Source organism: Poecilia latipinna, unplaced genomic scaffold (genome assembly GCF_001443285.1).
Source record: "Poecilia latipinna isolate Pla-1442-1.1 unplaced genomic scaffold, P_latipinna-1.0 Scaffold756, whole genome shotgun sequence".
NCBI lineage: Eukaryota > Metazoa > Chordata > Actinopteri > Cyprinodontiformes > Poeciliidae > Poecilia > Poecilia latipinna.
Window position 1 is genome coordinate 46,348 of NW_015113372.1, and position 23,638 is coordinate 69,985.

At 39.2% G+C, this 23,638-nt stretch overlaps 1 protein-coding gene across 1 annotated transcript; it reads left to right on the plus strand.

Annotated features, from left to right (window-relative positions):
- Nucleotides 1-594: 594 nt before the first annotated feature.
- Nucleotides 595-22,442, plus strand: wwp1 (WW domain containing E3 ubiquitin protein ligase 1). Its single transcript, XM_015045937.1, has 25 exons — nucleotides 595-739; nucleotides 6,777-6,833; nucleotides 7,062-7,154; nucleotides 7,246-7,384; nucleotides 8,294-8,418; nucleotides 9,257-9,409; nucleotides 9,600-9,672; nucleotides 10,350-10,531; nucleotides 12,943-13,369; nucleotides 13,450-13,545; nucleotides 14,422-14,596; nucleotides 15,056-15,110; nucleotides 15,782-15,866; nucleotides 16,340-16,468; nucleotides 16,652-16,724; nucleotides 16,805-16,876; nucleotides 17,703-17,791; nucleotides 17,894-18,053; nucleotides 18,210-18,343; nucleotides 19,278-19,418; nucleotides 20,374-20,494; nucleotides 20,644-20,748; nucleotides 20,855-20,951; nucleotides 21,030-21,102; nucleotides 22,188-22,442. The coding sequence occupies exons 3-25, from the start codon at nucleotides 7,085-7,087 to the stop codon at nucleotides 22,285-22,287; spliced, it is 2,874 nt and encodes a 957-aa protein (XP_014901423.1). The 5' UTR covers nucleotides 595-739; nucleotides 6,777-6,833; nucleotides 7,062-7,084; the 3' UTR covers nucleotides 22,288-22,442.
- The last annotated feature ends 1,196 nt before the right edge of the window (nucleotides 22,443-23,638 follow it).

A 23,638-nucleotide genomic window follows, 5' to 3' on the forward strand; every position in this document is an offset into this window, starting at 1 on the left:
AACAAAATTACAAATCAGCTGTGAGTTACGCTTAATAAAGCCAAAAAGTACAAAGGCAAAAATGTATGCCATACTTTCTAATATCTTTAATTGTATAAAATTTGGAAAACTATACAGCATTATCCTTCGACTCTAAATATACAGTACTTAATAGTTTGTTTTCAGCTTCAACAACAAAAAATATAAATAAAATGTTGTATTTCACAGCTTGTTCCTTTGTTATTGTGAAGTCTAAATAACGATCCTGATCTAATTATGCTGATCAAATTGCCTTGTTTTCTCGTCTTTAATTGCTTCATTTTTTGTCGTACTTTTGTATTAAATTCAAAACAAACTCCAATTCACCTTTGCTTTGAGGCAATAACAGTGTAACCGCTCAGACCTCAAACTTATTTAAAAATAACTACAATATAAAAACCCATTAAATTACTTACGTATAATAAAACATAAAGTAAAGTATTAATTAACGCGAATTTCTTCTAGCTAGCGGCATCCAAAGAGTTTGACAAAAAACAACAAAAAAAAACAAAAAACAAAACAAAAAAAAAAACAGAAAAACTCGCCTGCCTTGACACAGCAGTATTTGGGGTGGCGCGGGTGACACCCGGGTGTTTTGCTCGGCAACATCCGCACAGAGATGGCAGTAGAGCCGTAGCTGACTGTGGGGCCTGTGCGGTGACCAGCAGCCCTAACGTTACCGAACCACAGACTGGAGGGAAGGAGCGCAGCGCTAAACAAGGTAAAACACGCCGTATTTTATGCTGCTAAGGCGTTCCGACAGACTTTTTGAGACTGTTAAACATGTTTTGGGGAAATATGTGCATCCCGGCTGCTGCTGGAGAACCGCTAACTTGGCTAAGTTTGTAACGTTAGCTTGCTAGTAGTCCGTAGGAAACATTACCTCTAAAAAAAATCAACAAATACGCTAAATTATCACCTCAACTACTTGTCAAAACATACTCACAACTAAAAACGATAATTGCCTGCAAACGACGTAGTAGTAAAACCAAATGGCTACAAAATAAGATATTTTATGTGCAGTTTAGTAGCTAGCTTAACGAGCGCTAGCTACCAGACTTTAGCTTTCGCTACAGATTACTTCCAGTACATTGCTTTAAAATGTTCACATAGTGCCAGATATATTGCTGAGATGTGCCATAAGACAGGGGGTACACTTTGGCTGAGAAACAGTGGGTTAAGACCGGGAAGGTTCAGAGTCTATATCTGTGAACCACCGTGAAAAACATGTTTGGTGAACGTGCAAAGTTGGTCAATGTTTGTTGACCAGATTACTGTTTAGTACCATGGTAATTTATTTTATATCCACGCAGGGCTCCTCAGTTTACGCTCTATCGTTTAAGAATATGATTACTCTACGTTTTGACCTTTGATGTTAGTTAATCTTCACCCATATCTGTATTTTGTCAACCTCCCAACCTCTAAAGTTATGAAGATTTGTTTGTGATTTGTGTCTACGTTCAGATCCCCATTACCTGAGGCAGGTAAGCACTTGCCTCACCAGCAGCTTTTTAATTACACACTGACAAACTCTTTGCTTTAGAGCCCATCTTGAGTGAACACAGACAGGAATAATTATTTCTAACAAATGCACTGCTTAGAGATTTTTTTGCTACTGATTTCCGGTCACTTTCTGAAAATCTCTGACCCATGACAAAAAAATTTTTTTTGCCGATTTGGATGTTGTATAGCCATAAATGCCAGTAAAATACAACTCTTTTTCTGCATTTGGGTTAAATTTAAAACTAAATACTTAATGAGCCCAAGTTACAGAGCTATAAGAAATAAAATCCGACTTAAAAAAAGTTAAACAAGTCTCTGTCACCGTTTTACATTACATTTTATAGCTTAACATTTTTTTCTTTTCTTTTTTTTTAATTTCAAGATATTTAATGTTTTTTCTGAGATCATTTTAAAATAAACAGCTTTGTCCAAGAGGAGAAAGCTCTGATTTACTGTTATGTACCAGCTTTGTAAATTATTTATCCATTTATTGTAATCATAACGGAGCCTTAAGCAGCCATTCTGTGGGAAATCAATTAATTATTTATATTGGGAGCAAAGGCAATGTCGCGTTTGTGAGAGCGAGAACCGCTGTACTAGACGGCTATGCAGTTAAACAGGATTTCTCAGTTATTTCAAAACAAAGACACGGTAACAGAGTTGACATTTTACGCTGCTTTTAGCATTTTATTACCACAGTTAGCTGCATACGCTTTGAACAAATCGGGCTCTTTGTAACAATAAAACACCCCAACTTTCAGTGTAAAGTTTTCAGTTTCCTGTTTTCTTCTGTTGTGGCATCCTGAAGTAACTTCAAACATGGCTCTGTGGAAAATGCAGTTTCCTTTCTAGAACCCTGAAACAACTACGGTCTCTGGCTTCGGTTCTAAACACCTCGCTCATGGTGGAATTAGCCGAGTTGACTTGGAGAGTGTTTCTGTGACCTGGCAACGATTGTGTGTGTTAGAAATCAGATTTTTTTTTCTTTTTAAATTTCTAACTAATTAACCTAACCGTCGACTTTTGTTCTGTCTTTTGTGGGAGGAGGTATCTCTAGTAATAACGCCACCAAATGTTCTGACTATTTGTTTCGTCTGTAGGTTCTTCGAAATTTGTGCTCATACCACTAAACACAGACATCAAATAAGAGGTTTAACATGTTTGTTGCCTTAGGCTCAGAGGTATTTGTCATTTTGTTGAGCAGGTTTTTCTGCCTGAGAAATGGAAATGTGTTGCAGATGCTAATGTTGTTTTCTACAGCATCCTGTGCTGTCGTATTTTAGGATTTTGGATGTCTAACTTGGCCAGGTTGTGTTGATGGAACATTGAAGGAATCGCTCCCGGGTGGATTGTCTTTTGAGGAGAAACTGGAACGTTCCTGTTTGCATAGTCTCTTCTTGTGAAACTACATCTTTAAGGCAAACAGGACCAAGGAAAAGTATTCGCATAAAAACAAAGAATGAGGGCAAACCTCCAACTTTATTTATTTACTTATACTTTTTTTTTTTTTCAAATAAAATGTTGCTTGTGACTGGTAAAGAATACACTTTAGCTAAATTTTCAGTCCCTTCATTTTTTTTTTTTTTGCAATTCCTCTATTGTAGAATTTCATTCAAAATAAACAGATGCCTACTTTTTTTGTGGTAATGCATAATTATGAGCTTTTTGCAAATTTTGTGCAAAGAGTCAAAAACTTTGAATTTAAAGCTGCATATAAAAAATATTTATTTTTCCTTATTTATTAAAACCATCATGTTGTGACAGTATAAGATGAGATGGGTAATGTGTGGAAAAAATGGATCTCCTCCACCTTCTCCCTGAGCTAATATTACCTTCTGCAGAAATGCTTCGCTCCCATTCTAAAACAACCAATCAGAGCCAGAAGGAGGCTCTTAATGCTGTCAATCAACTTTGTGTATGCTGCTAAATGTGCTAACAGTGAAGGAACAACTTACAGTTGCAGAAAAACTGTTGATCCGCCATCATCAGTGGCTGTGCTAACTAGCATTAGCATTGGTGGCAGGCCAGTTGTAGTGTAGCAAAATCAAAGCAGGAAGGAATGAGCATGAGAGTGACTGAGTGGTGTATTTCTCCACTTACTGGGAGTATAATGATACTTTTAGGAAATATGCTGAGATTTTTTTTTAAATAAGTTACATTCTGTATCTTTAGGTGACTGTTAACTCCCACTTACAGGTGGCAGTATGTCTTACTTCTACAACTTATCACTTGATGTCAAGCTATAGTCCGTGATCGTCATGGCAAATGACAAAAAGGTTCACACCCTTAAGCGCAAATATTTCTAAAGTAGTGTCACAAAATCAGTGAGTTTGATTGCAAAAAAAAAATCATAAAACAATTGCAAACTCCTGTAGGGACTCGGTTATTAAAATTTTTTTTGCTCTTTAGCATTTATTCCTTTTACAGTTGAACACTGCAGAAAAAAACGATGCAACCTATTAAGTTCAGCTTGGTTGAGATGCAATGCAAAATATTGTGAAAATGGATTTGGAGGCAGAATCATCTCTTGGTGTTATCCAGACCGACTCTTTGTGGTTTTGCTGTTGGACTCGATGCATTTCTGCACCTCCAGGCCTTCACTATCTCCCTGTCCAGACTGCACCTTCCAAAGGTCAGCAGGTTTCCTTGCTGGTTGCCTAAAGTGTCTTCATCCCAAACACAGTGTAGGATGTTGTCCATTTACAGACTTTTATTTTTGGGATAATATTTAACCACAGTACTTGTGTGTGTGTGTGTGTGTGTGTGTGTGTGTGTTTTTTTTAAAGCTTCTGATTTTATGCCCGACTCCTGCTTCAGATAAACCAGAGTGCATGCAGCAGAAAATATAAAGGGCATTATGCTCGAGCGGTACCCGGCCCTCGCTCTGTTTTGTAAGCAAATCCACCCGCACACCGCTGCAGTGATGACAACAGGTTAGGAAAAATCCACTGACCGACTCAAACCGTCTTCTTCTTCTTTTGCCTCGTTCATGTCCAGCATGCAGCCGTAAGGTGGAGGATGGGAAGCAGAGGAATGTGAAATATCGAACTCACATTTGCGTCGTTTGTGAGAACGGAAGCGTCTTGCAAAACTATTTACAGCCCTTGAATTTTTTTTTTTTTTTTTCATTTTTTTTTGTCATATTTTATGATGTTACAGCAACAAACACCATGTATTGTACTTTGATTTTAGACTATATGCCAACACAAAGTACTGCATCATTGTTAGTAGTAAGTATTTTAAGCTTAACTTTCTCCATTTTGTCTTTTTTTAAAACAAACTAAATAGTTCATACTTTTGTTTTCAGCCACTCCAGTCTCAACTTTATCACAGCTTACAACAGATGATGTCACCACCATTTTTACATGTTTTTTTTTCTCTGTTTCAAACGTCCTCCTAACTTTCAGTCTGTCGTGTGGTGCACTCCTTACTTTTTTTTTTTTTTTTTTTTTTTTTAAAGCCGCTGTAATAATGCAGCAGTCATCCAGCGAGGTTATGTGAGGGCCTGGCCGTGTTTATCTCTTTCTGTGCGACTCCTTTCAGAGGGTTGGCCTTTGGGAAGAATATCATCGGCAACAAATTACACCCAGCTGATCTCCTGTAAATAATATTTTCTCTGCTCGTTGTTCTCATGTCCAGCCTACAGCTTAGGAACGACAGACATGGAAAGAACAAACTTTATTTTTTGCTTTTTGAAAAAGTTTGAATTTGCAGCTTGAAGCACAAACAAAATGCCAAGAAAGGCGCTACATATTTGTTTCTCTTGGCGCCAACATGTGACCCTTCTGGTTGAAAACAACTGCAGAGAGACAATGGCGAACTGAAGCAGACATGCCTCACACGCAAACCCTTTTAGCTCAGAGATTTTGGCGTTGCCTTCTTCTCATGCCGGCATGATATTGTGGTCGACTACAGGGCCGGATTTACAAGGATGTGGGACCCTGGGCTGGAAACCGTGTTGGTGCCCAGTCCACGAAGGAAAAATTATTTCACTAATGCAAATTACAGACCATTAATAGTTTGAACTTTAAACGTCTTCAGACACATGGAGGCCCATTGCTTTCCAACCTCAGTTTCAGAAAGGCGTCGACTTTTACCCACAATCCATGCTGCCCTCACATTTACAGGGCCTATAAAAACTAATTACATATTGCTTTTACAAATCAATCACGATCAACAATTTTATTTTTTTGCCAAAAAATGAACAAAACTGATTTCTACAAAATAATAATAATTGAATAAAATTATCTTAAAAAATAAATGATTGCGTAACTATTCACCCCCTTTGAATTAAATGACCTAATTCAGAAATAAGTTTTTACTTTGAATTAAAAGGGGATTTGTGTCAAAAAAAGAAAAAAAAAGGAGCAAATTTTGCTGATTTGTTAAAGCAATAAGAGGGACAAAACATCCAAGGTGGGTGTGTGTTCCCTCTACAAAACCAGAACGCTCACCTTGAACTTCCTTACCTTTTTTTTTTTTCGAGCGAGATGCCAAGGTGTTTGCGTTCCTTCGAGCTCTTGCTCTTGTTTTTACAAGGTGACGAAGTATCTTGGCCGGTATGCAGAGGTGTGCAGAAGAATAACCAGGCCGTGTTTGTTCTGCCAGAGTGCAGCTGGATTTCTGAGTCCTAGATTTTGTCTTCTCATGAAAACTACCCCACCGAATCAGTGTAATTCCTAATCGTACCTGGAGTATTTTCTGCTCTTCATGCTTTATTACGTAGAAATCCAACAACCTGTGATGGCTTTTATGTCGCATCACTTCCAGTTTCCATGATCTGTGTTTGACCCGCACAGTCAGATATCAGCAAATCTTGCTTTTATTTCCCTGACGTATTTCGTAATTCCGATTGTGACGAATTGTGGAATCAAAAAGGTATTTTATTAAAGTTTTAAGTGTTTGCCCTCTTTTATTTATCGTCTTGTTTTGCTTTTTCAGTTCAAATCTACAGGATTAATGTGGCATTAAGTGCAGAAAGAAAACGTAGGCTATTATTTTAATGCTCCAATATTTTTTTTTATATTGCAAAGTCCTGGCGTTTTAATGGGGTGTGTACACTTTTTAAGAGGGACAGTTTGTTCCTTGCCCTTATCTGAATTTGACTAAGCAAAGAAAAATGTATAAAGACACCTGCAGTTGGTTGATGAAGCCTAGAGACCAAAAATGAGGTTGTTTTGATGCATCCAATGCACTTTGCTTTATCCTTTTTTAAATTTTATTGCTTCTCTGATCTATTGTGATCTTGGTTTCAGTGCCGCCATGGGACACGGAGTAGGCTGAACAGGAGGGCCTAGCAAAACACATCTGTTGTGAGTATGCATCAGTTTATTACTCTAATATTAAGGTTACAACAACATAATGCTGCTTTTTTTATGATGATCTCTTTTACGCTCCTAAGGATCAGTTTGAACTTTGACTGAAAACAGTAATGAGTAGATCCGGTCGTTATTAGCTTTGGAGCCTTTCGCCCGGGTCTTATTTGTGAATTCGTGCGGAGTTAGCGGTTGACGTCTCTGTTGTGTGTTTTCCTTTCAAAGGCTTTCCCACTGTGGTGAATGACATGGCCACGGCCTCATCGAGAGCAGAGACTAGCCATAACCACAGACGCACATCACAGCTCCATGCCATTGGTGAGTCAACGTGTTCTCAACCGGAGGATCACCTTTCAGGTCTAATTTTTTTCAATCATCTTTTCCTCTTTTTTTTTTTTTCGTCCTCTAGTTTCATGTGCCAAACTCAAGAGGAAGAAGAGCGTTTTCGGGGCGGCCATTTACGTGGAGGTGACAGCAGAGGGAGAGACCCGCCGCACGGCGAAATCTCACAGCTCCTCCAACCCAAAATGGGACGAGAGGCTGACTCTGTAAGCACCGTCCGTTTACCCCTTCCTGCCTGGCTCGCCGTGTTTGTGTGAAAACGACATTCGGCAGCGTTTGAGCTCGTGTAAAAACGCCATTAGAGAGGCAGAAGGATCCATTCTAATAAGCTCGGTTCGTGTCCCGTACTGAGCGTTACGCAATCAAAATCCAGCTTTTTCAAACAGTTTGTGAATTCCGCGTAGCATCCGAGGAGGAAAACCCCCTCCGGTGGCTCATCTGATAATCATTTGAAAAAGCGAGGAAGCTGCCTGCAAGCACACAGACCTCTTTGTGTTTTCTCACAACTAGAGCTAACAGCACAAACACTGCAGTTTCTCTTGCAGCATCTCGACCGAAAGCCAGGAATGAATCACTGCAGACGGTTCCAACCCGGCTAGTTAGTGCTGATAAGAGCGGCCGTCACAGTGCTCAGAGGCTCGTGGATGTTTTTGCTCGCTCCTGTGGGTCCTTCTCGTGACTTTGAGGTTGTAATGCAAGATGTTTCCCTTTGGAGTGGTATGCTGGGCTGTTCAAACAATGACCGCACTGTGTGCTGCTCGTTTTGTCCTTGTTTGAAACTCAACGACGGGGCATTGTGCCAGACGTGGATTTTATCATTTCTAGGGGAGGGAAATGTGAAAATGAAAAGAAAAAAAAAAAATCAGTGTTTTTATTCATTTGTTAGATGTTAAACTTGCTGTGCTGAACTTCAGTCGGCTGAAGGAAAAGTCGTAAATGGCATCCTGATTAAAGTGTATGAACTGTTTATGTCAACAGCAGCAGAAGTGTGAAGGTTAACTCCAAAACCTCCTTTCTGTTTTTTAACTTATTACATTCACTGTGTCCTTTTTTAAGCTCTTATCACTTAAGAAGTGTTTTATGTGTTTTTGATTTAAATATTTGCTTTTTTGTAGGACTGTAACGCCACACACGCAGGTGGATTTCAAAGTATGGAGTCACCACACCCTGAAAGCAGACGCTCTGCTGGGCAAAGCTACGCTGGATCTCATTCAGGCTTTGGAGCGGCATGACAGAAAATGTGAGATTATAAGATGCATAGACCTAAAGCTTTAATCAGTTTAGGAAAATAGTGCATATAAAAAAAGCAACGTCTGATTATGCAATGATAAACTCTACAAAATACTTAGAATGAATCCTTATAATGAACTAAATTATTAACGTTCCACCCAGATGTTTGGCCGTTATTGTCATTGCATCCAAAGTTTTACACCGACTGTATTTTATAGCTCCAAATAACTAGTAGTAATGCATATAATAATAATTAATAATGTTGTTTTTTTATGTAATTTCAGCATCATTTAGAAAAATAATTAGTTTCTATTTTAGATTAATGCAATGTGTTTTTGTCTTGCGTGTTTCTGTAAATACTGTGGTATTTTATCTCACCATTAAAATATCATAGATGCATCTTAAGTAAATGGCAATTTAGATTAAAGATGAAGAGTGGCAATTAACTGCTTCAAAGGAACAGAGATGGAATAAGGGGACTATTGATCAATCAGTGCAGCAATTTCCTCAATTTTGGATGACTGGCAATCGGCCGACGTTTACATGTGAAACCGTTCTTATCCACAGATGTTGCCAAATTTGCAACTCTGCTGCTGTTTCCAGCCATGTTTCAGACCCAAGTGAAATCAGTTATAACACCTGATGGTGTCATTTATTAAAAAAAAAACAAAGGAAAAACAATCTGTATCGACCAAAATCAGAATCGGCATGTCAGGCTTTTTAAAGCTTGCTGACCAGCCAGAAAAACTTCTGTCGGTGCATGAATGTATTTAATTGTATCGTTTTCTTTGTTTTCCTCTCTGACTGTGAGCTTTCTCTCTCCCCGCTGCCTCGTTTGTTCTCCACAGTGGAGAATGTGAAGGAGGTGCTGAAGCTGAGTGTGGATCAGAAAGGGGTTTCTGTGCCTGTCGGCGAGCTGACTGTGTACCTTGATGGCCTGACTGTCACTGACCAGGAGGAACTGGCGCCACTGACCAATGGCAACGCAGCAAATGGCACCAGTGAGCGCACTATTTATTTATATTAACTGTGTGTGTGTGTGGTCCATCAAGGAAAAAGTTCAGTTTGAAGCATAATGTAGTTCAATATATTCAAGATAATATACTTCTTAGTGGGAATGATCTGCCTTATAGTCTGTTCAGCATAACATGTCCACGTTAACATTCGTTTATTTTTAAATCTATTTTCCAGAAGTCCAGCAGAATGGTGATGCCATTCATGAAAACGGAGACTCCTCTTCCTCTTCTTCAAGGGCTGCAAACAGGTAAACTCATGAAACAATCAATTTTGTATTTCTTTACTTAGGTCAACGTCTTAAAAAATTAAATCAATGAAGGGTCTTCGTTGTACTTGAACATTGTAAAGATTGTTCAGCAAGTTAAAGGGGCAGTATCAAGTATTTTCCAGGCACATAGGGCCATTTCATAACAAGTAAACTTCAGATTTTTTAATAAAAAATTCTATATATTATCACTCATTATTTACTCAGAACTTATTGTTTTAAGTGTTTTTTTATGTAGCTAACATGTGCTGGTAAAACATAAACCAGTCTATTGTAAGGTTGCCTACAAAACAGATCCTTCCGCCTTGCTTTGAGATTTTATGTCCGTCTTTCTGTAGCCACGTCTTTGCCTCAAACTTAACTCTGAGTGTGATTTTTTTTCTTTTTTTTTCCCCCTGTTTTAAACAATGTGTACATTTATACTTCTGTTTACCTTTTTAATGGGCTGCAACCACAGAGGGGAATAGTTTGTGTCTTTGCATTGCTTGCCTTTACAAGGTGCTTGAAGCAGAAGCCAAAAACACTGCAATACACAAACTTGTCATAAAACCCAGAGAGTTATCGCTCAAAGAGATTTAAGGAGAAATAACAACTGGTTCAACCTTTAAAGCAAAACCAGCATAAAGTAATGCTAAGTAATGTTTACTTTCCTTTTAAAGCACCGTGAATGGAACAGACTTGGGTCAGAGGTCAGGCTCTTGCTCAGCCTCCAGCGGAGCAGATGGTCCGGTGCCTTCCAGCCCTGCCCTCGATCACACCACCGCTGTGATCAACGGAGATCCGACCCCCAACTCCACCCCGGTGCACCAACCTCCAGACAGCGGCCCAGACACCAGAATGGGTGGGTTTACTTTCTCTCTCTCTCTCATGGCAACAAAATTTGACTTTACCGCCCTCTTCTTTTTTTTTTTTTTTTCTCCCTCTTGTAATAATTTGACTTTCTCTTTAGTTTTACATTTTTTTTTCCACGTACCTATTCTGTTTCCAGGAAATGGATTCAATGATCTTTACGTTTGTATTCTTCACAGTTCATGGGGTTGTAATGAAGTGTAAAGAAGAACAGTTGATTAATTTTCATTAAGTGAGGCCTGCAGTCTCTGCTGCTGTCAGCACCTTTGTCCGAACACCCAGGAGACGCATAAAGCAAAGCGGAGCAGAGCGCAGTATGCTGCAGAGCTGCTCTCAGCTGAGGATGATGAATGAAGGTTACTTCTTTTCAACAGAAGAAAAAGCTACGTTTACCCTGTTTGTTCAAGAGAAAAACCCACACTTTTCTGATTAATATAGGTCGTTACTGTTCATCTGATCTCCCGTTAAGTGCCGGTATGGTTTAATGCTCTTCTAGTTCTTTAAATCTGTCTGTGTAAACTGCAATGCAGTGAAGAAATGCAACCTTTTTCCCTTTTTTTTTTTCAGAACAGTTAAAAAAAGTGTAATCTCTTTCACACTTCCACATAAGCGTGACTTTTCATGATTAAATGTAGTGCGACATGGATTTTACCAAACAGTTTGAGCAATATTGCTCTTTTTTTATTTAACATTCTATGCAGTAAAGACAAAACCTTTATCCAAAAAATATTATTCTTGATTAAAAATGAATGCAGCGTTTTTTGTTGCATAATGACATTCCTCTGGGACGGACGTAAAACGGCTCTCTGGACTCATTCTGGAGATGGTCCAAAGACGGACACTGGTTGCTGAGTTCCAGTTATGGTTTGTGTGTCATTATCCGAGACATAAATATTCCTGCAATTGTTTAGGAATAAAACGTTTACCCTGTGTGGTACATTGAATGCTCAGTCACTCAGTTCAGTCCAGAAAACCTTGATCTGAACCCAAAGACCTTCCTACTTATATCTAGTCTCTACTTCTGCTTCTCTCTTTGTGAAGTGGGACCAACAGGATTTATGTTGCAGTCACTGTGTACTTTAGGGTATTTACACAGCTCTGCCTGTGAGTTTGCCCTCCATATCTGAATTTCTCTGTTTGTACTTCTGTCTTTAACTCTCCCACCACATTGTCAAAAAAAAGTTTGAATTGCTCACAAAACCTTCCCTTTCCTTCTCCTTTTCTCTCCATGTTAAAATCTCTCCTGCTGCTGGACTTTAGTATAATGTCTCCTCCCTGACTCTTTGCTCTTTCTATTGTGACAATGAATATTTCCTTTAAATATTTGGAAAGCAGGAACGTCTACAACTTCTATCTAAATGGCAACGGATGTAAAAGGGGTAAAACAACATTAGTGTTCTCGTTAAGCTTAATATGAGACTGGCATATATTAACTGTTTAGCTACCATTATCTGCATGCAGCAGCATTAAGTACTCAACTGACACGGTTTGTTTGGAAGAAAATCGCCATTTGGCTCTGGTTAATTGCTGAACAGAACAGACTATGCAGCTCGGCACAGCAACAGGTCTCCCCTTGTGGTGCCTTTAAAGGCGACTTGGTAAATCATGTTACCACACCTTTAAGGGGCAGTATTTTGTGGAATTGACGGTGTTTTTCTTAGCTTTACATCGTGTTACAATGTTATTCCTTCATCAAAAACATGTACCTTGATTCTTTCATGCATGTTTGAGAAATCCTTTAATCTCCCATGGCAACCGTTCAGCTGTGCAAAATGCCTTGTTGGACATAGCTCAGCCTTCGAGGATGTAGCTCCTCCTTGGCAAAAATATTAGAAGAGCGATGTTATGGTGACTTCCTGAAGGCGGGGTTTCAGAAAGAACAGGAGTTACTTAAAGAGACAGAAACCAATTTCAAAACGCTGAATTTCTTTCAAGTCGCATTTGATATATAAAGCATTTTTATAACAACTGAAGGTAACATACTTACTTAACTACCTGGAAAGTACATCATGTATCATGCTGGTTTGATGTAGTGAAATGGGAAGTTAAATTAAAAGGAGGCTAAGTGGATTGGTCAAAATTCCCCTGAGTTCGAATGATTGGTCAGAAAAGAAGGAAATTCAGAAATCGTGAAGGTGATTGGTCAGATTTGCGGGAAAGTTGTGGTGATTGGTAAAACATTGCAAGTCTGTGCAAAATTTGCCAATAATGATTGAATTTGCAGTAATAGTTGCAACTTCCTGGAGTGACATGACATTTTAAAAAAATATTATCATGCAAACAGCTCTCTTATTTAAAACTATATTAACGTTCTTTTTCGTGTAACCCTTTTGCTGCTTTTTTTATTATTAAAGTGCAAAGTAAAAGGCAGACTTGCTCCTTTTTTTTCTTAATATTCTACAGTAAACGGGGAATCCTCTGAGACTGTTCCCAGGCAATCTTCTGCTTCTAGAAAGGAAACGCAGCCCTCTGCAGGTGAAAACGAGGAGAGCTCTCACGATGCTGCCCCGCCAGACGCTGAAACATCACCAGCCAGCACTTCCCGGCCCCCTCCAGCTCCCACAACTTCCTCCGCCTCGTCTCCTGCTGCTAAACCTGCCAACGGCGCCGCTTCCTCTTCCTCCGTCGCCGCCGCTGCTTCCACCACGTCAGCCTCTGCAACCCAGGGAGCACCCACCATAACAACGTCCTCATCGTCCTCCTCCTCCCCAGCGCCGGGAGAAGCGGGGGCTTCAGGAGCAGGCAGTAATAGCAGCTCAACAACAACTGATGGGGTGAAACCCAGACAACAGGTTTCTAATGCGCCAGCAGGAGACCCTCTACCACCAGGGTACAAAAAAAAAAAAAAAGTGCTTAAACAGAGTTGATAACCGTCCTAGTTCAAACTTCATGACGCTGGATGTGTTTCAGGTGGGAGCAGAGAAAAGATCCACATGGGAGAACTTACTATGTAGACCATAACACCAGAACTACTACCTGGGAAAGACCACAGCCGCTTCCTCCAGGGTGAGGGGCCGCCGTTTTACCTCAGACTTTTTCAAGACCGTATAACTTTGAAAGGGACGTCTGTTTTGGCGTTTTCAGTTTTAAAGCAAATGTAAACATAATTCTCTGTTCTTGACCAATTACTATTAGCATCAACTAGAAATTCACCAATTAGACTCCTACTTGCTGATTTCAGGGTGTCCACGCATCCTTTAAAATGTCTTAAATTGATCTAAAATTAAGTCCTTAAAATGTTTAAATGTATTTAAAACAAAGTTGGCTTTAAATATATCAATCACAGGTCTTAAATGTTGTGACAGGACTACTTAATCTCAAATAATCTATGTAGTTTGCTGTTGCTTCCTCTTCTTTCAGATTTTCTTTACAAAGATGACAAGAAAAACACTCATTTGTATAAACTTTGTTGTGTTGTAACACTTTAATCTGACACATGTTGACCATAAAAGAAGAAAATATCCTTCAGTTCCTCAATTGACATGAAAATAAATTGGTTATAACATTATCTCCATTTATGAATCAAGATGTTTCTCAAAACTTCATCAAGATTTTACTCCATTCTTAACAAAAGTTCAACAGGTCTATGGGTTTTTGATGATGTTTTTGCCTGAAGAAAGTTGGAATTTTCAGTTTTCATTGATTTGGAAAAAGAAGAAAAAAAAAATCAGATTTTCCTTGGATTAATTTCAAGATCTTTTTGAGAATTATTGAGCATTATTAATGAGAATCATTAATTTCAAAAGTGGATCCTTTATTCTCTATCTAGACAACATAAAATGAATGATGCACATGAAATCACCGAGCTACATATCATTCGGTTACTTGGACTCGCGTTTCTCTGCTTCTGAAACTCAAGCCTCCTTTTCTGTTTGTTGCCAGCTGGGAGCGCCGAGTGGACGATCGGGGTCGGATCTATTACGTGGACCACAACACCCGGACCACCACGTGGCAGCGGCCCACCATGGAATCGGTGCGCAACTTTGAGCAGTGGCAGAGCCAGCGCAGCCAGCTGCAGGGAGCTATGCATCAGTTCAACCAGAGATACCTCTACTCTGTAAGCAACCGTTTCTGTCTTCCTGCTGATTCCTTTTTAGTCAGTTTTCTTCATTCTGTGTTGATGGCAAGTGCCTGTAAAGTTTTAAATCTTATTTCCTGATTTGACTTCTTTTTTTTTTATTATTAAATGACTATCTCCTCCCCCTCATTGGCTCGTTCAGTAAGATGAATAACGGTTTATTCCATGATTGTTTTTTCTGTAAAAAAATAAAAATAAAAAATCCAATTTGTTGAAATAAACAATTTTTATAGAACAGATTTAATTAAAAACATTAACTTGGATCTTGATCTTGGTTCGATTTCTGCACTCTGCTGAAAACACAAAGCAGCTGACATGAGTCGTACAATGATAGTCAGCAATATTATTTCATTTTTTCTATATTTTTTAACATTCCTAAAAGAATTTGTCTTTCTTCCTGTTTCTTGAATGGAGTGTAATGCATATTGCTCATTTCAGGCATCTATGATGTCTGCTGAGAATGATCCTCTTGGCCCTCTACCTCCTGGTTGGGGTGAGTTCATCATTGGTCTGCAGTACGATAAAGTTGTTAACTTTACAGTCCTTTAAAATAGAGACTGGAGACAATAGCTGCATTTCCATCACAAATGTATGCAAAATTTTGTCGATATGACGCTAATGTAAAAAAAAAAAATATGAAATTTTGCAATTGCGTTGTTTCCATTAAATAAGAAATGCCATTAAAATTGCATGTTAATAAGTTTGTTCATTGAGAAACATACTATGACATCATCCTCTTACCACTTCCTGTTGTCGTCTCTGTAGTTTCTGCCAGTGGTAACATCTAGTTGATGCGACGTGTGTGATGCAGAAAAGTGTTTCCATTGTGGTTTTGTGAAATACACTAACTTTGATACAGTCAAAAAACCAACTCATTCTAGTGCAAAACCGTTTTATCGAAAAACATGAGTTTTTTTTTTTTTTTTTCAAAATTGGTGTATTTCCATTAAGCAAATTTATTTTCATAATTCCAATTTGTGCAATTATATGGTCAATGGAAACGCAGCATCTAACACTTTAGCTGCTTTTTCTAGTGAGAACTGTTTGCTCTGACCGTAACAAAGAACTCTGTAGCATCCTGTATAGTTCTGTGTCAATAATTGGATTATACATATTCTAATCTAATCTAACTTTAATGTCGTTATGTGTCATGACTACCCGTAGAGAGGCGTGTGGACTCCAATGACAGAGTTTACTTTGTGAACCACAATACCAAGACAACGCAGTGGGAAGACCCTCGAACCCAAGGGTGAGTACAGGGCAAATGGAAACCAGATGTGGACGGTGCATGCAGAGTTATAATATGGTTTATGGAAAATAAAAGCTTTTCCATACATGCTGTTATGATGTGTAACGTTTTGGTTTGGCTCATCTGATCCGAAGCACCCACCAGGTTTCATCTTGTTTTTTTTCCCTCTATTTATTAGTGTATTTTGTTTTGTCATTCATTTTACAAGTTGATCTTACTAATTTACTGCTTTGCGGTTTTATCGTTTCATAAAGAGTTTTTATTCGCAGCCCTTTGGCAACAAATGTTGCTTTATTTACGGTGTGGTCCTTGATAAAATAAACTCGAACTGAATATATATGTACATATATATTTGTGTTGTACGAAGGTTTTCTATCCACTGGCTAATTTGCAAACCCCATCGTTGGTTGGACCTTTTTGTTTTTAAGACAGCAAAACTAGAAATCTATACATGTGTGTGTGTTCCTTTGCAGGCTACAGAACGAGGATCCTCTGCCTGAAGGGTGGGAAATCCGGTACACGAGGGAAGGAGTTCGCTACTTTGTGGATCACAACACTCGGACCACCACTTTCAGCGACCCGCGCACCGGGAAGTCTTCTGTGTAAGGGAGATTCTCATTCATCATGCTGCTTTTGATCAGTTACCCCATGAGCTTCGGCTCTGTGTGTGTGTGTAGTTTACAGAGTGGATGTTCTCTATTAACTGTATGAAATCCTAAAACAAATCTTTTCCTGAAGTGAGGCACTTTTCTAGCATTCACCTTCTGAAACGTTTTTCTGCTCAGCACCAAAGGCCCACAGATTGCATACGAGCGCAGCTTCAGGTGGAAGCTCGCTCACTTCCGTTACCTGTGTCAGGTCTGTGTTTTCTTTTTGTTGCGTCTCTGTTTGATGGCATCGTTTAGTCTCTGATGCTCATTCTGTGATTTGTTCTTCAGTCTAATGCTCTGCCAAGCCACGTGAAGATCACCGTCTCCAGACAGACGCTGTTCGAAGACTCTTTTCAGCAAGTAAGAACTTCAGTCTGAGTTTTCTCCTCTGACAAATGTTATATTATGTCATGTTTGTGCCAGGCATGGAATATATGGCTTAAAAATACATTTATTTTTGCTCACTTTCTTTTCTAAAAACGAAAATTGTATAAAGTATTTTTAAAATGCAGCTTTTATTTCATCCAACCCTTCTCTGAGCTGCATGACTGAATATTAAGGCAGGACTGTGAGAACTTTTGTTTACTTAAGAGAATATAGTCACAATAGCAGAAAAAGATGCAATTCTTAAAATCTTAAAATGACAAAAAAAAAAACAGTTGTTTTTAAAGAGCAAAGGTTTAGAGGTATAGGAACATGATGTGAGCAGCTCAGTGTGTGATTCTTGCTTCAAAATAGACAAAGTTTCTTTCACAGTAATTTCAAACATACAGATAATTGATGTGTTAAAACATTAGGTATTTCTTTTAAATATGATCGCTAAAAGTTAGACTTGGGTAAGATCAAAGTTATTTTTTTGCGCTGTAGCTCTCGTAAACTTAGGACTTTTTTTTGTTTAAAGTAAAATAGAATCTTAGCCTGGCCCTAATATTCCAGAGTTGCGGAATTGACCAGAATTCAAAGTCCACAAAGCAGAAGCTGTAAAACCCACTTGTCAAACAAGATGGCTGAACTATGAAAACCCTAGGATTGCACTGGTGTGGGGAAAAGAAAAAAAAAAGTTCAGGTTTTCCAAAAATGAAATCTTCAAACACCAAAAAATTTGATAAATCGATAAAGTTGATTTATCGTCCAGCTAGTAAATGATGTGTTATTTTATCTTCCTGTCTGTTTTGTTCACTTTCAGATCATGGCTCTGAAGCCTTACGACCTACGGAGGAGGCTGTACGTCATCTTCAGAGGCGAGGAGGGTCTGGACTACGGTGGCTTAGCCCGGTAAGCAGAATGAGTTTAGAAACCGCTCCTGAACAGATTTCACCTTAAATCATTCACTGTTCTGCATTTGTTTTCCTCCTCCTCCTCCTCCACGCCTCTCAGGGAGTGGTTCTTCCTCTTGTCCCACGAGGTGCTGAACCCCATGTACTGCCTGTTTGAGTACGCAGGAAAGAGCAACTACTGTCTGCAGATCAACCCGGCGTCGGCCATCAACCCAGATCACCTCTCCTACTTCTGCTTCATTGGCCGCTTCATCGCGATGGCACGTCCGCTTAACAAACCCACCCCGACACCCCACCACAACTGTTTTCCGTCGTTCTGTGCTAAATAAAATGCAGACATTGTCCAAAATAAGCGGATGCATTTCTCGGGCCGGTTAGCGTGCTAACTGCTAATCTCTCCCATTGTGTCTCTGCAGGCACTTTTCCACGGGAAGTTCATCGACACGGGCTTCTCTTTGCCGTTCTACAAACGAATGCTGAACAAGAAGCTCATCCTGAAAGACCTGGAGTCCATCGACCCGGAGTTCTACAACTCTCTCATCTGGATCAGGTGAGCTGTGTGTTTGCGCTGCGGCGCTCACTGTCAGCAGCATTCATGTCCTCAGAGGTCACGGCTGCACAGCTGACATGCATCAAGAGACTTTGAAAGGAAGTTTAAAGTTTGTTTGTCCTGACTTTGTTTTTCCTTCCTAAAAGTGTGAATGTTCTTTTTTTTTTTTTTTTTTTTTTTTTTTTTAAATCTTTAAATAAATGGTCAAAAGATCATTTTCAAATCTAGAAAGAAAACAAGGGATATCAAACTTTATGTCCGAAGGTATAAATCTGATTTGTAGGTAAGGTTGACAGTTTGGAAAAACTAGGAATGAACGAATCTTGATTTAAATTTGCTTACAGCTTACAAGTGAAACAAAAAGCCACATTTTGCTATTTGTATGCTACTTTTTTTTCCTAGCAGCAAAACATAAGAAGCAGTCTGACTTTAGAAGAAATTAGGGCCTTAGTTTGACAAGTTTTAGTTACTTTATGTACCTCAAAGTATCTTAATTCAATATGTAAACTGAGCTCCTACTGAAACAACAGAGTAACATTAAAACTACTGAGGTAATGCCAAGAAATAGTGATAAAATTGAACCGTCTGCCTTCAATAAGCTGCCTAAAACTAGAGTTCTGTAACTTTTTGTGCTATTCAGTTGTATTATTTCACAAATTCTGTTTCTTATTTCATGTTTTTACAAAGAAAACACATTACTTAACCTTTTTTTTTTTTAAGTATCTAGTCATGTGTAGTCATGTGATTAATGTTAATTTTAACAATTCAACAGAAAAATAACCCAAATTTATCAGGATATTAAAAATCATAATTTTTCTTTAGTTGTAGCTTATACTGTTGTCCCAACATTGTGGTTGAAGTCTCTATATTTCCTTGCATAGAACATTACTGTATAAATGAAAACAGAAGCAGTCATGCCATCGCTTCTCCTCAGGGACAACAACATTGAGGAATGTGGGCTGGAGATGTACTTCTCCGTGGACATGGAGATCTTGGGGAAAATCTCGTCTCATGACCTGAAGCCCGATGGCACCAACATCCTGGTGACGGAGGAGAACAAGGAGGAGTACATCAGGTATTTTTCTCAGAATGTAAATAAACCCAGGCTGCGTCCAAAGTGCATCTGTGGACTGTCATTGTCATTGTTGATGCTAAAAAACATTTTCTAGACCAACAAATCAGAGTATTCAACCCAAAAGGTTAGAAAACTGTACATCATCTGAGAGTTTTTTCAGTATCTACAATAAATTATTCTTTTCTACATTGCTTAATGAAAATATTGCATCTTTAAATCACAAAAATGCAAGATTCCCAATTAAATATTTAGATTTTGGTTTCAACACCCCTGCTCTAACCTGTGAAATTGCTGTCGTCTAAACCAGTGTTGTTCAGTGTGTGGCCACCAGGGGGCTCTGTGGGGGCCTCAGAATGTGTCATAGAAGTTGAGAAAAAAACATGCAAATATAAGAAAAAAATTCTAATTGTTTTCTGATTTTTAATTATTAATTTTTTTTACATAATTAATTTAAATGTCGTTTCTGATGCTCATTTTCTGATTGGCTGCCAGTCAAATTAATCAAGCTGCTTTGCTCCGCAAGCAAGAAGGAAAGAAATGGGGAAGTGTTCAACAAGAAAAACGCTCTGAGAACTGCAGGGTAGTAAAATAAAATTTGAAGTGATTAATATAAAATATTGCATACCTTCTTACAATCACAAATTGTACTACCTTGTAATAAAGTCATATTATCTGATAATAAAATTTTGTGCCCCAGAACTCATGACCATCTAAAATCCAATGGTATGAGGCAGCGTTTATGCAAAATGAATGTAATAATTATGGAATAGTGAATGAAAAACCTTCTAAAAGTTTATGTTTTTTTTTACATATTTTGTAGAATTGTCTGTGGGTTTGCAAAGAGGCCCCCTATCCAGAGGTTAATGCTCTTTGGGGGGCCATGGAGGAGTTTGGGAACGCTTGGTTTGGTCGTTATGAAAAGTAAAACCTACATATGTCTTGTTTGTGTTTGCAGTCTGATGGCAGAGTGGAGGTTCTCCCGTGGGGTGGAAGGTCAAACCAAAGCTTTTCTGGACGGCTTCAACGAAGTGGTCCCGCTTCAGTGGTTGCAGTATTTCGACGAGAAGGAGCTGGAGGTGAGCAGCAGCGCTCCTCCTCTGAGGACCGGCTTGCTTTTATTCTGATAACATCACAACTTTAGACTTCTCTGTGACAAAATGAATCAGTGGCTTCCTCTTTTTTTCTACTCGACCGGTGTTCTGAGTCTGCTCGTCTTTGCGTCCAGGTGATGCTGTGTGGCATGCAGGAGGTGGACCTGCAGGACTGGCAGAGAAACACTGTGTACCGCCACTACACCAGGAACAGCAAGCAGATCATCTGGTTCTGGCAGGTACTGTCGCTCAAGCGTTTGATGTGTTTGCATCTGACGTCAATGTGAGCTCCCTGCCAGAAGCGTCGGTCTGTAACCGTGTCTGCCGTCGATTTCCTCCCTCTAGCTGGTGAAAGAAGTGGACAACGAAGTGCGTCTGCGACTCATGCAGTTTGTGACGGGAACCTGCCGGCTTCCTCTGGGCGGCTTCGCTGAGCTGATGGGTCAGTGACGGAATTGGTACGACCCGGACGACGCCGGGAGCTTTACGGTCCTCTTGATTGTCTCATTTTGCGTTGCAGGAAGCAACGGGCCGCAGAAGTTCTGCATCGAGAAAGTGGGGAAGGACACATGGCTTCCCCGTAGCCACACATGGTCAGTAGGTTTCAGTTTGAAAACCTTTTAGCTGCAGCTTTTACTGTGAATTATATGTGATTGTATATGTGTATATATATTTATTTTAATTTTTTTTTACAAACCTTCTCATGCTTCAGACAGACACATTTGTGAGACTTTATGTTCTTAAACAGGGTTGACTTTAAAAAAAAAAAAGCATTACTGTGTACGAAGAGAACACTTTTGGCACATTATTCCTGCACTAATGGGGGCAATCATTTTAATACCTTAAATATTTTAAAAAATATACTTGTTCTTAAAGAAGCAGTATTATGTAAAATGAACTTTCTTTTAGCTTTACATCATGTTATAATGTTATTCCCTCATCAAAAAGATACCTGGAGTGTTGCCTTGAATCTTTCATGGATGTTTGAGAAATCATTTAATCTCCCATGGCAACCATTCAGCTCCTTCAGACTAGCCAGCAACAATTAGCAAACACCTGGTGGAACTGAGCATCAGCTGAGCTCATGATAGGAGCTACTTCTCAGTACAACGCTGGTAAAAATGTTTTTAAAGGGTTAACAGAGGAGCCATGTTGTGATGACTTCCTGAAGGCGGAGTTTCAGAAGTAGAACTTTCTTAAAGGGACAGAGACCCAATTTCAAGGTGTTCAATCTGGAAATAAAATTTATTTTAAGTCATATCAGATATATGCAGCATTTTTATGCTACAGAATGGCTGGAAAACACGTAATACAACCTCTTAAAAGCATACACGTGTGTTAGAATGGCCCAGTCAAAGTCTAAAGTCTTAATTAGAATCTGTATGAAAAGTTGAAAAGAGGGTTTCACAGCTGCCCTTCATCCAATCTGGTGAAGCTTGGAGTTTTTCAAAAAGATGAAAAAAATAATTTTCTTCAGATGTACAAAAGCAAAATATTTCCACCAAGAATTGAACTGAGTATGATTTGAAGAAAAAAAAAATTGCTACTTTGTGTTGTATCAAGTGAAATCCCCACTAGATTGATTGAAAAGATACAAAATGTGACATCAGTAACGACGCCTTGAAGAAGGTTGTAATAATTCTCTACTGACTTCCTCCTCCTAAACTCTCTGTTCCAGTTTTAACCGCCTGGACTTGCCTCCCTATAAAAGCTACGAACAGCTGAAGGAGAAGCTGCTCTTCGCCATCGAGGAAACCGAAGGATTTGGCCAAGAATAGAGGGACAAAGTCCTCTGGTGTTGTCCCCTCTGCTAGCCCCCCCTCTCTGCTGTTCAATCAGCCAAGAAAAACAAACCAACAACAAAAAAATTGCACAAGATAACCACCAATGTATATAAGCTATTTTGTCATTTAAAACCAAATCCTAATTTGCAGCATCATTTTTTGCCGCATTCCTGTTCCTAGTCCTTATATAATATATAACGCCCCCTTTTCCCCTCCATGAAAATATGCAAAACATTTCATCCATCCGCTTTTCTGTTTTAGAAACAGAAATCATGGATATATATTTTTTTCTTTTTAGATATCCACCCCAAGCGGCTGACTGGCTTTTAAAAAAAAAAGAAATAATAAGACTGAAAGTGCTTTCGAGAGGGTTTTCTAGTTTAGGCTCAACCTTCTTTTAAAGCTCTAGTTCTATAGAGCTGTTAAAAGGCAAAAAGTTAGTTGTATTTGGCGTTCAGTGCCTGAAATTCAGTTTGTTTGTTTTTTTCCTTGTTGGACAGATAGTCGTTTTAGAAAATCCTGCGTGCTTGCATGCTGCCTACGAACATTAGACGACCGCCGGCGCCGCCGCGAGCGTGTGCACGCAGACTTTTTATTTTTCCGGCATGGATCGATGCCATCCTCGACGACAAAAATCGCCGATGGATCATCTCTTCTGGGGCAAAAACAAAAAAAAGGAATCGTAATTGTGTCTTTAAATCGATGAGAACTCATGGGAGGATATTAGATATTTTAAAAATTTCATTGAAAACAAGCCATTAGTATGTATGTGTGTGTGAGAGTGTGTGTGGGTGGTGACAGTAGTGCCGGTTTATGCCAGAAACGTTCCAGGCTGTATCAAGACTGCGGCCTGTTTTGCACACTGTGACGTAACGAGAGAACGGCGTTGGCACGGCGATCTACGAGAACGACTCTGATCATCTGCAGTTTCCGTTTGCAACTCAGAAAATGGACAAACAAAAAAGAAAAGATACAGCGGCGCTAGTTCGTGTGATTTGCAGATGTTGGAGTTGCACTGTAGGTCGCGTCCTTCTGAAGCCACTGTGTTCGATGCAGCACTATGTTTTGATTATTCGTACCTCATGTTAGCAGGATTGCGTCGTCTTCAACCCTTTAGCAGACGGTGATCGGAGAAAAATAAGGCTCTGATATCTTTAGCCGCTGTTTTCACGTAAGGCCGAAGGTGATGGTGTTTAAAAAAAAAAAAAAACGTGTTACTGAGAGAAGCAGGCAGAACAGAGGGGGAGAAAATGCTGCTGTCTGACCGCTCAACCCAGCTACTTCATCCATGATGCTCACATTGTGAGCTGAGAAAGCCTTATTTGCGTCATGTAGAGACTCAAAA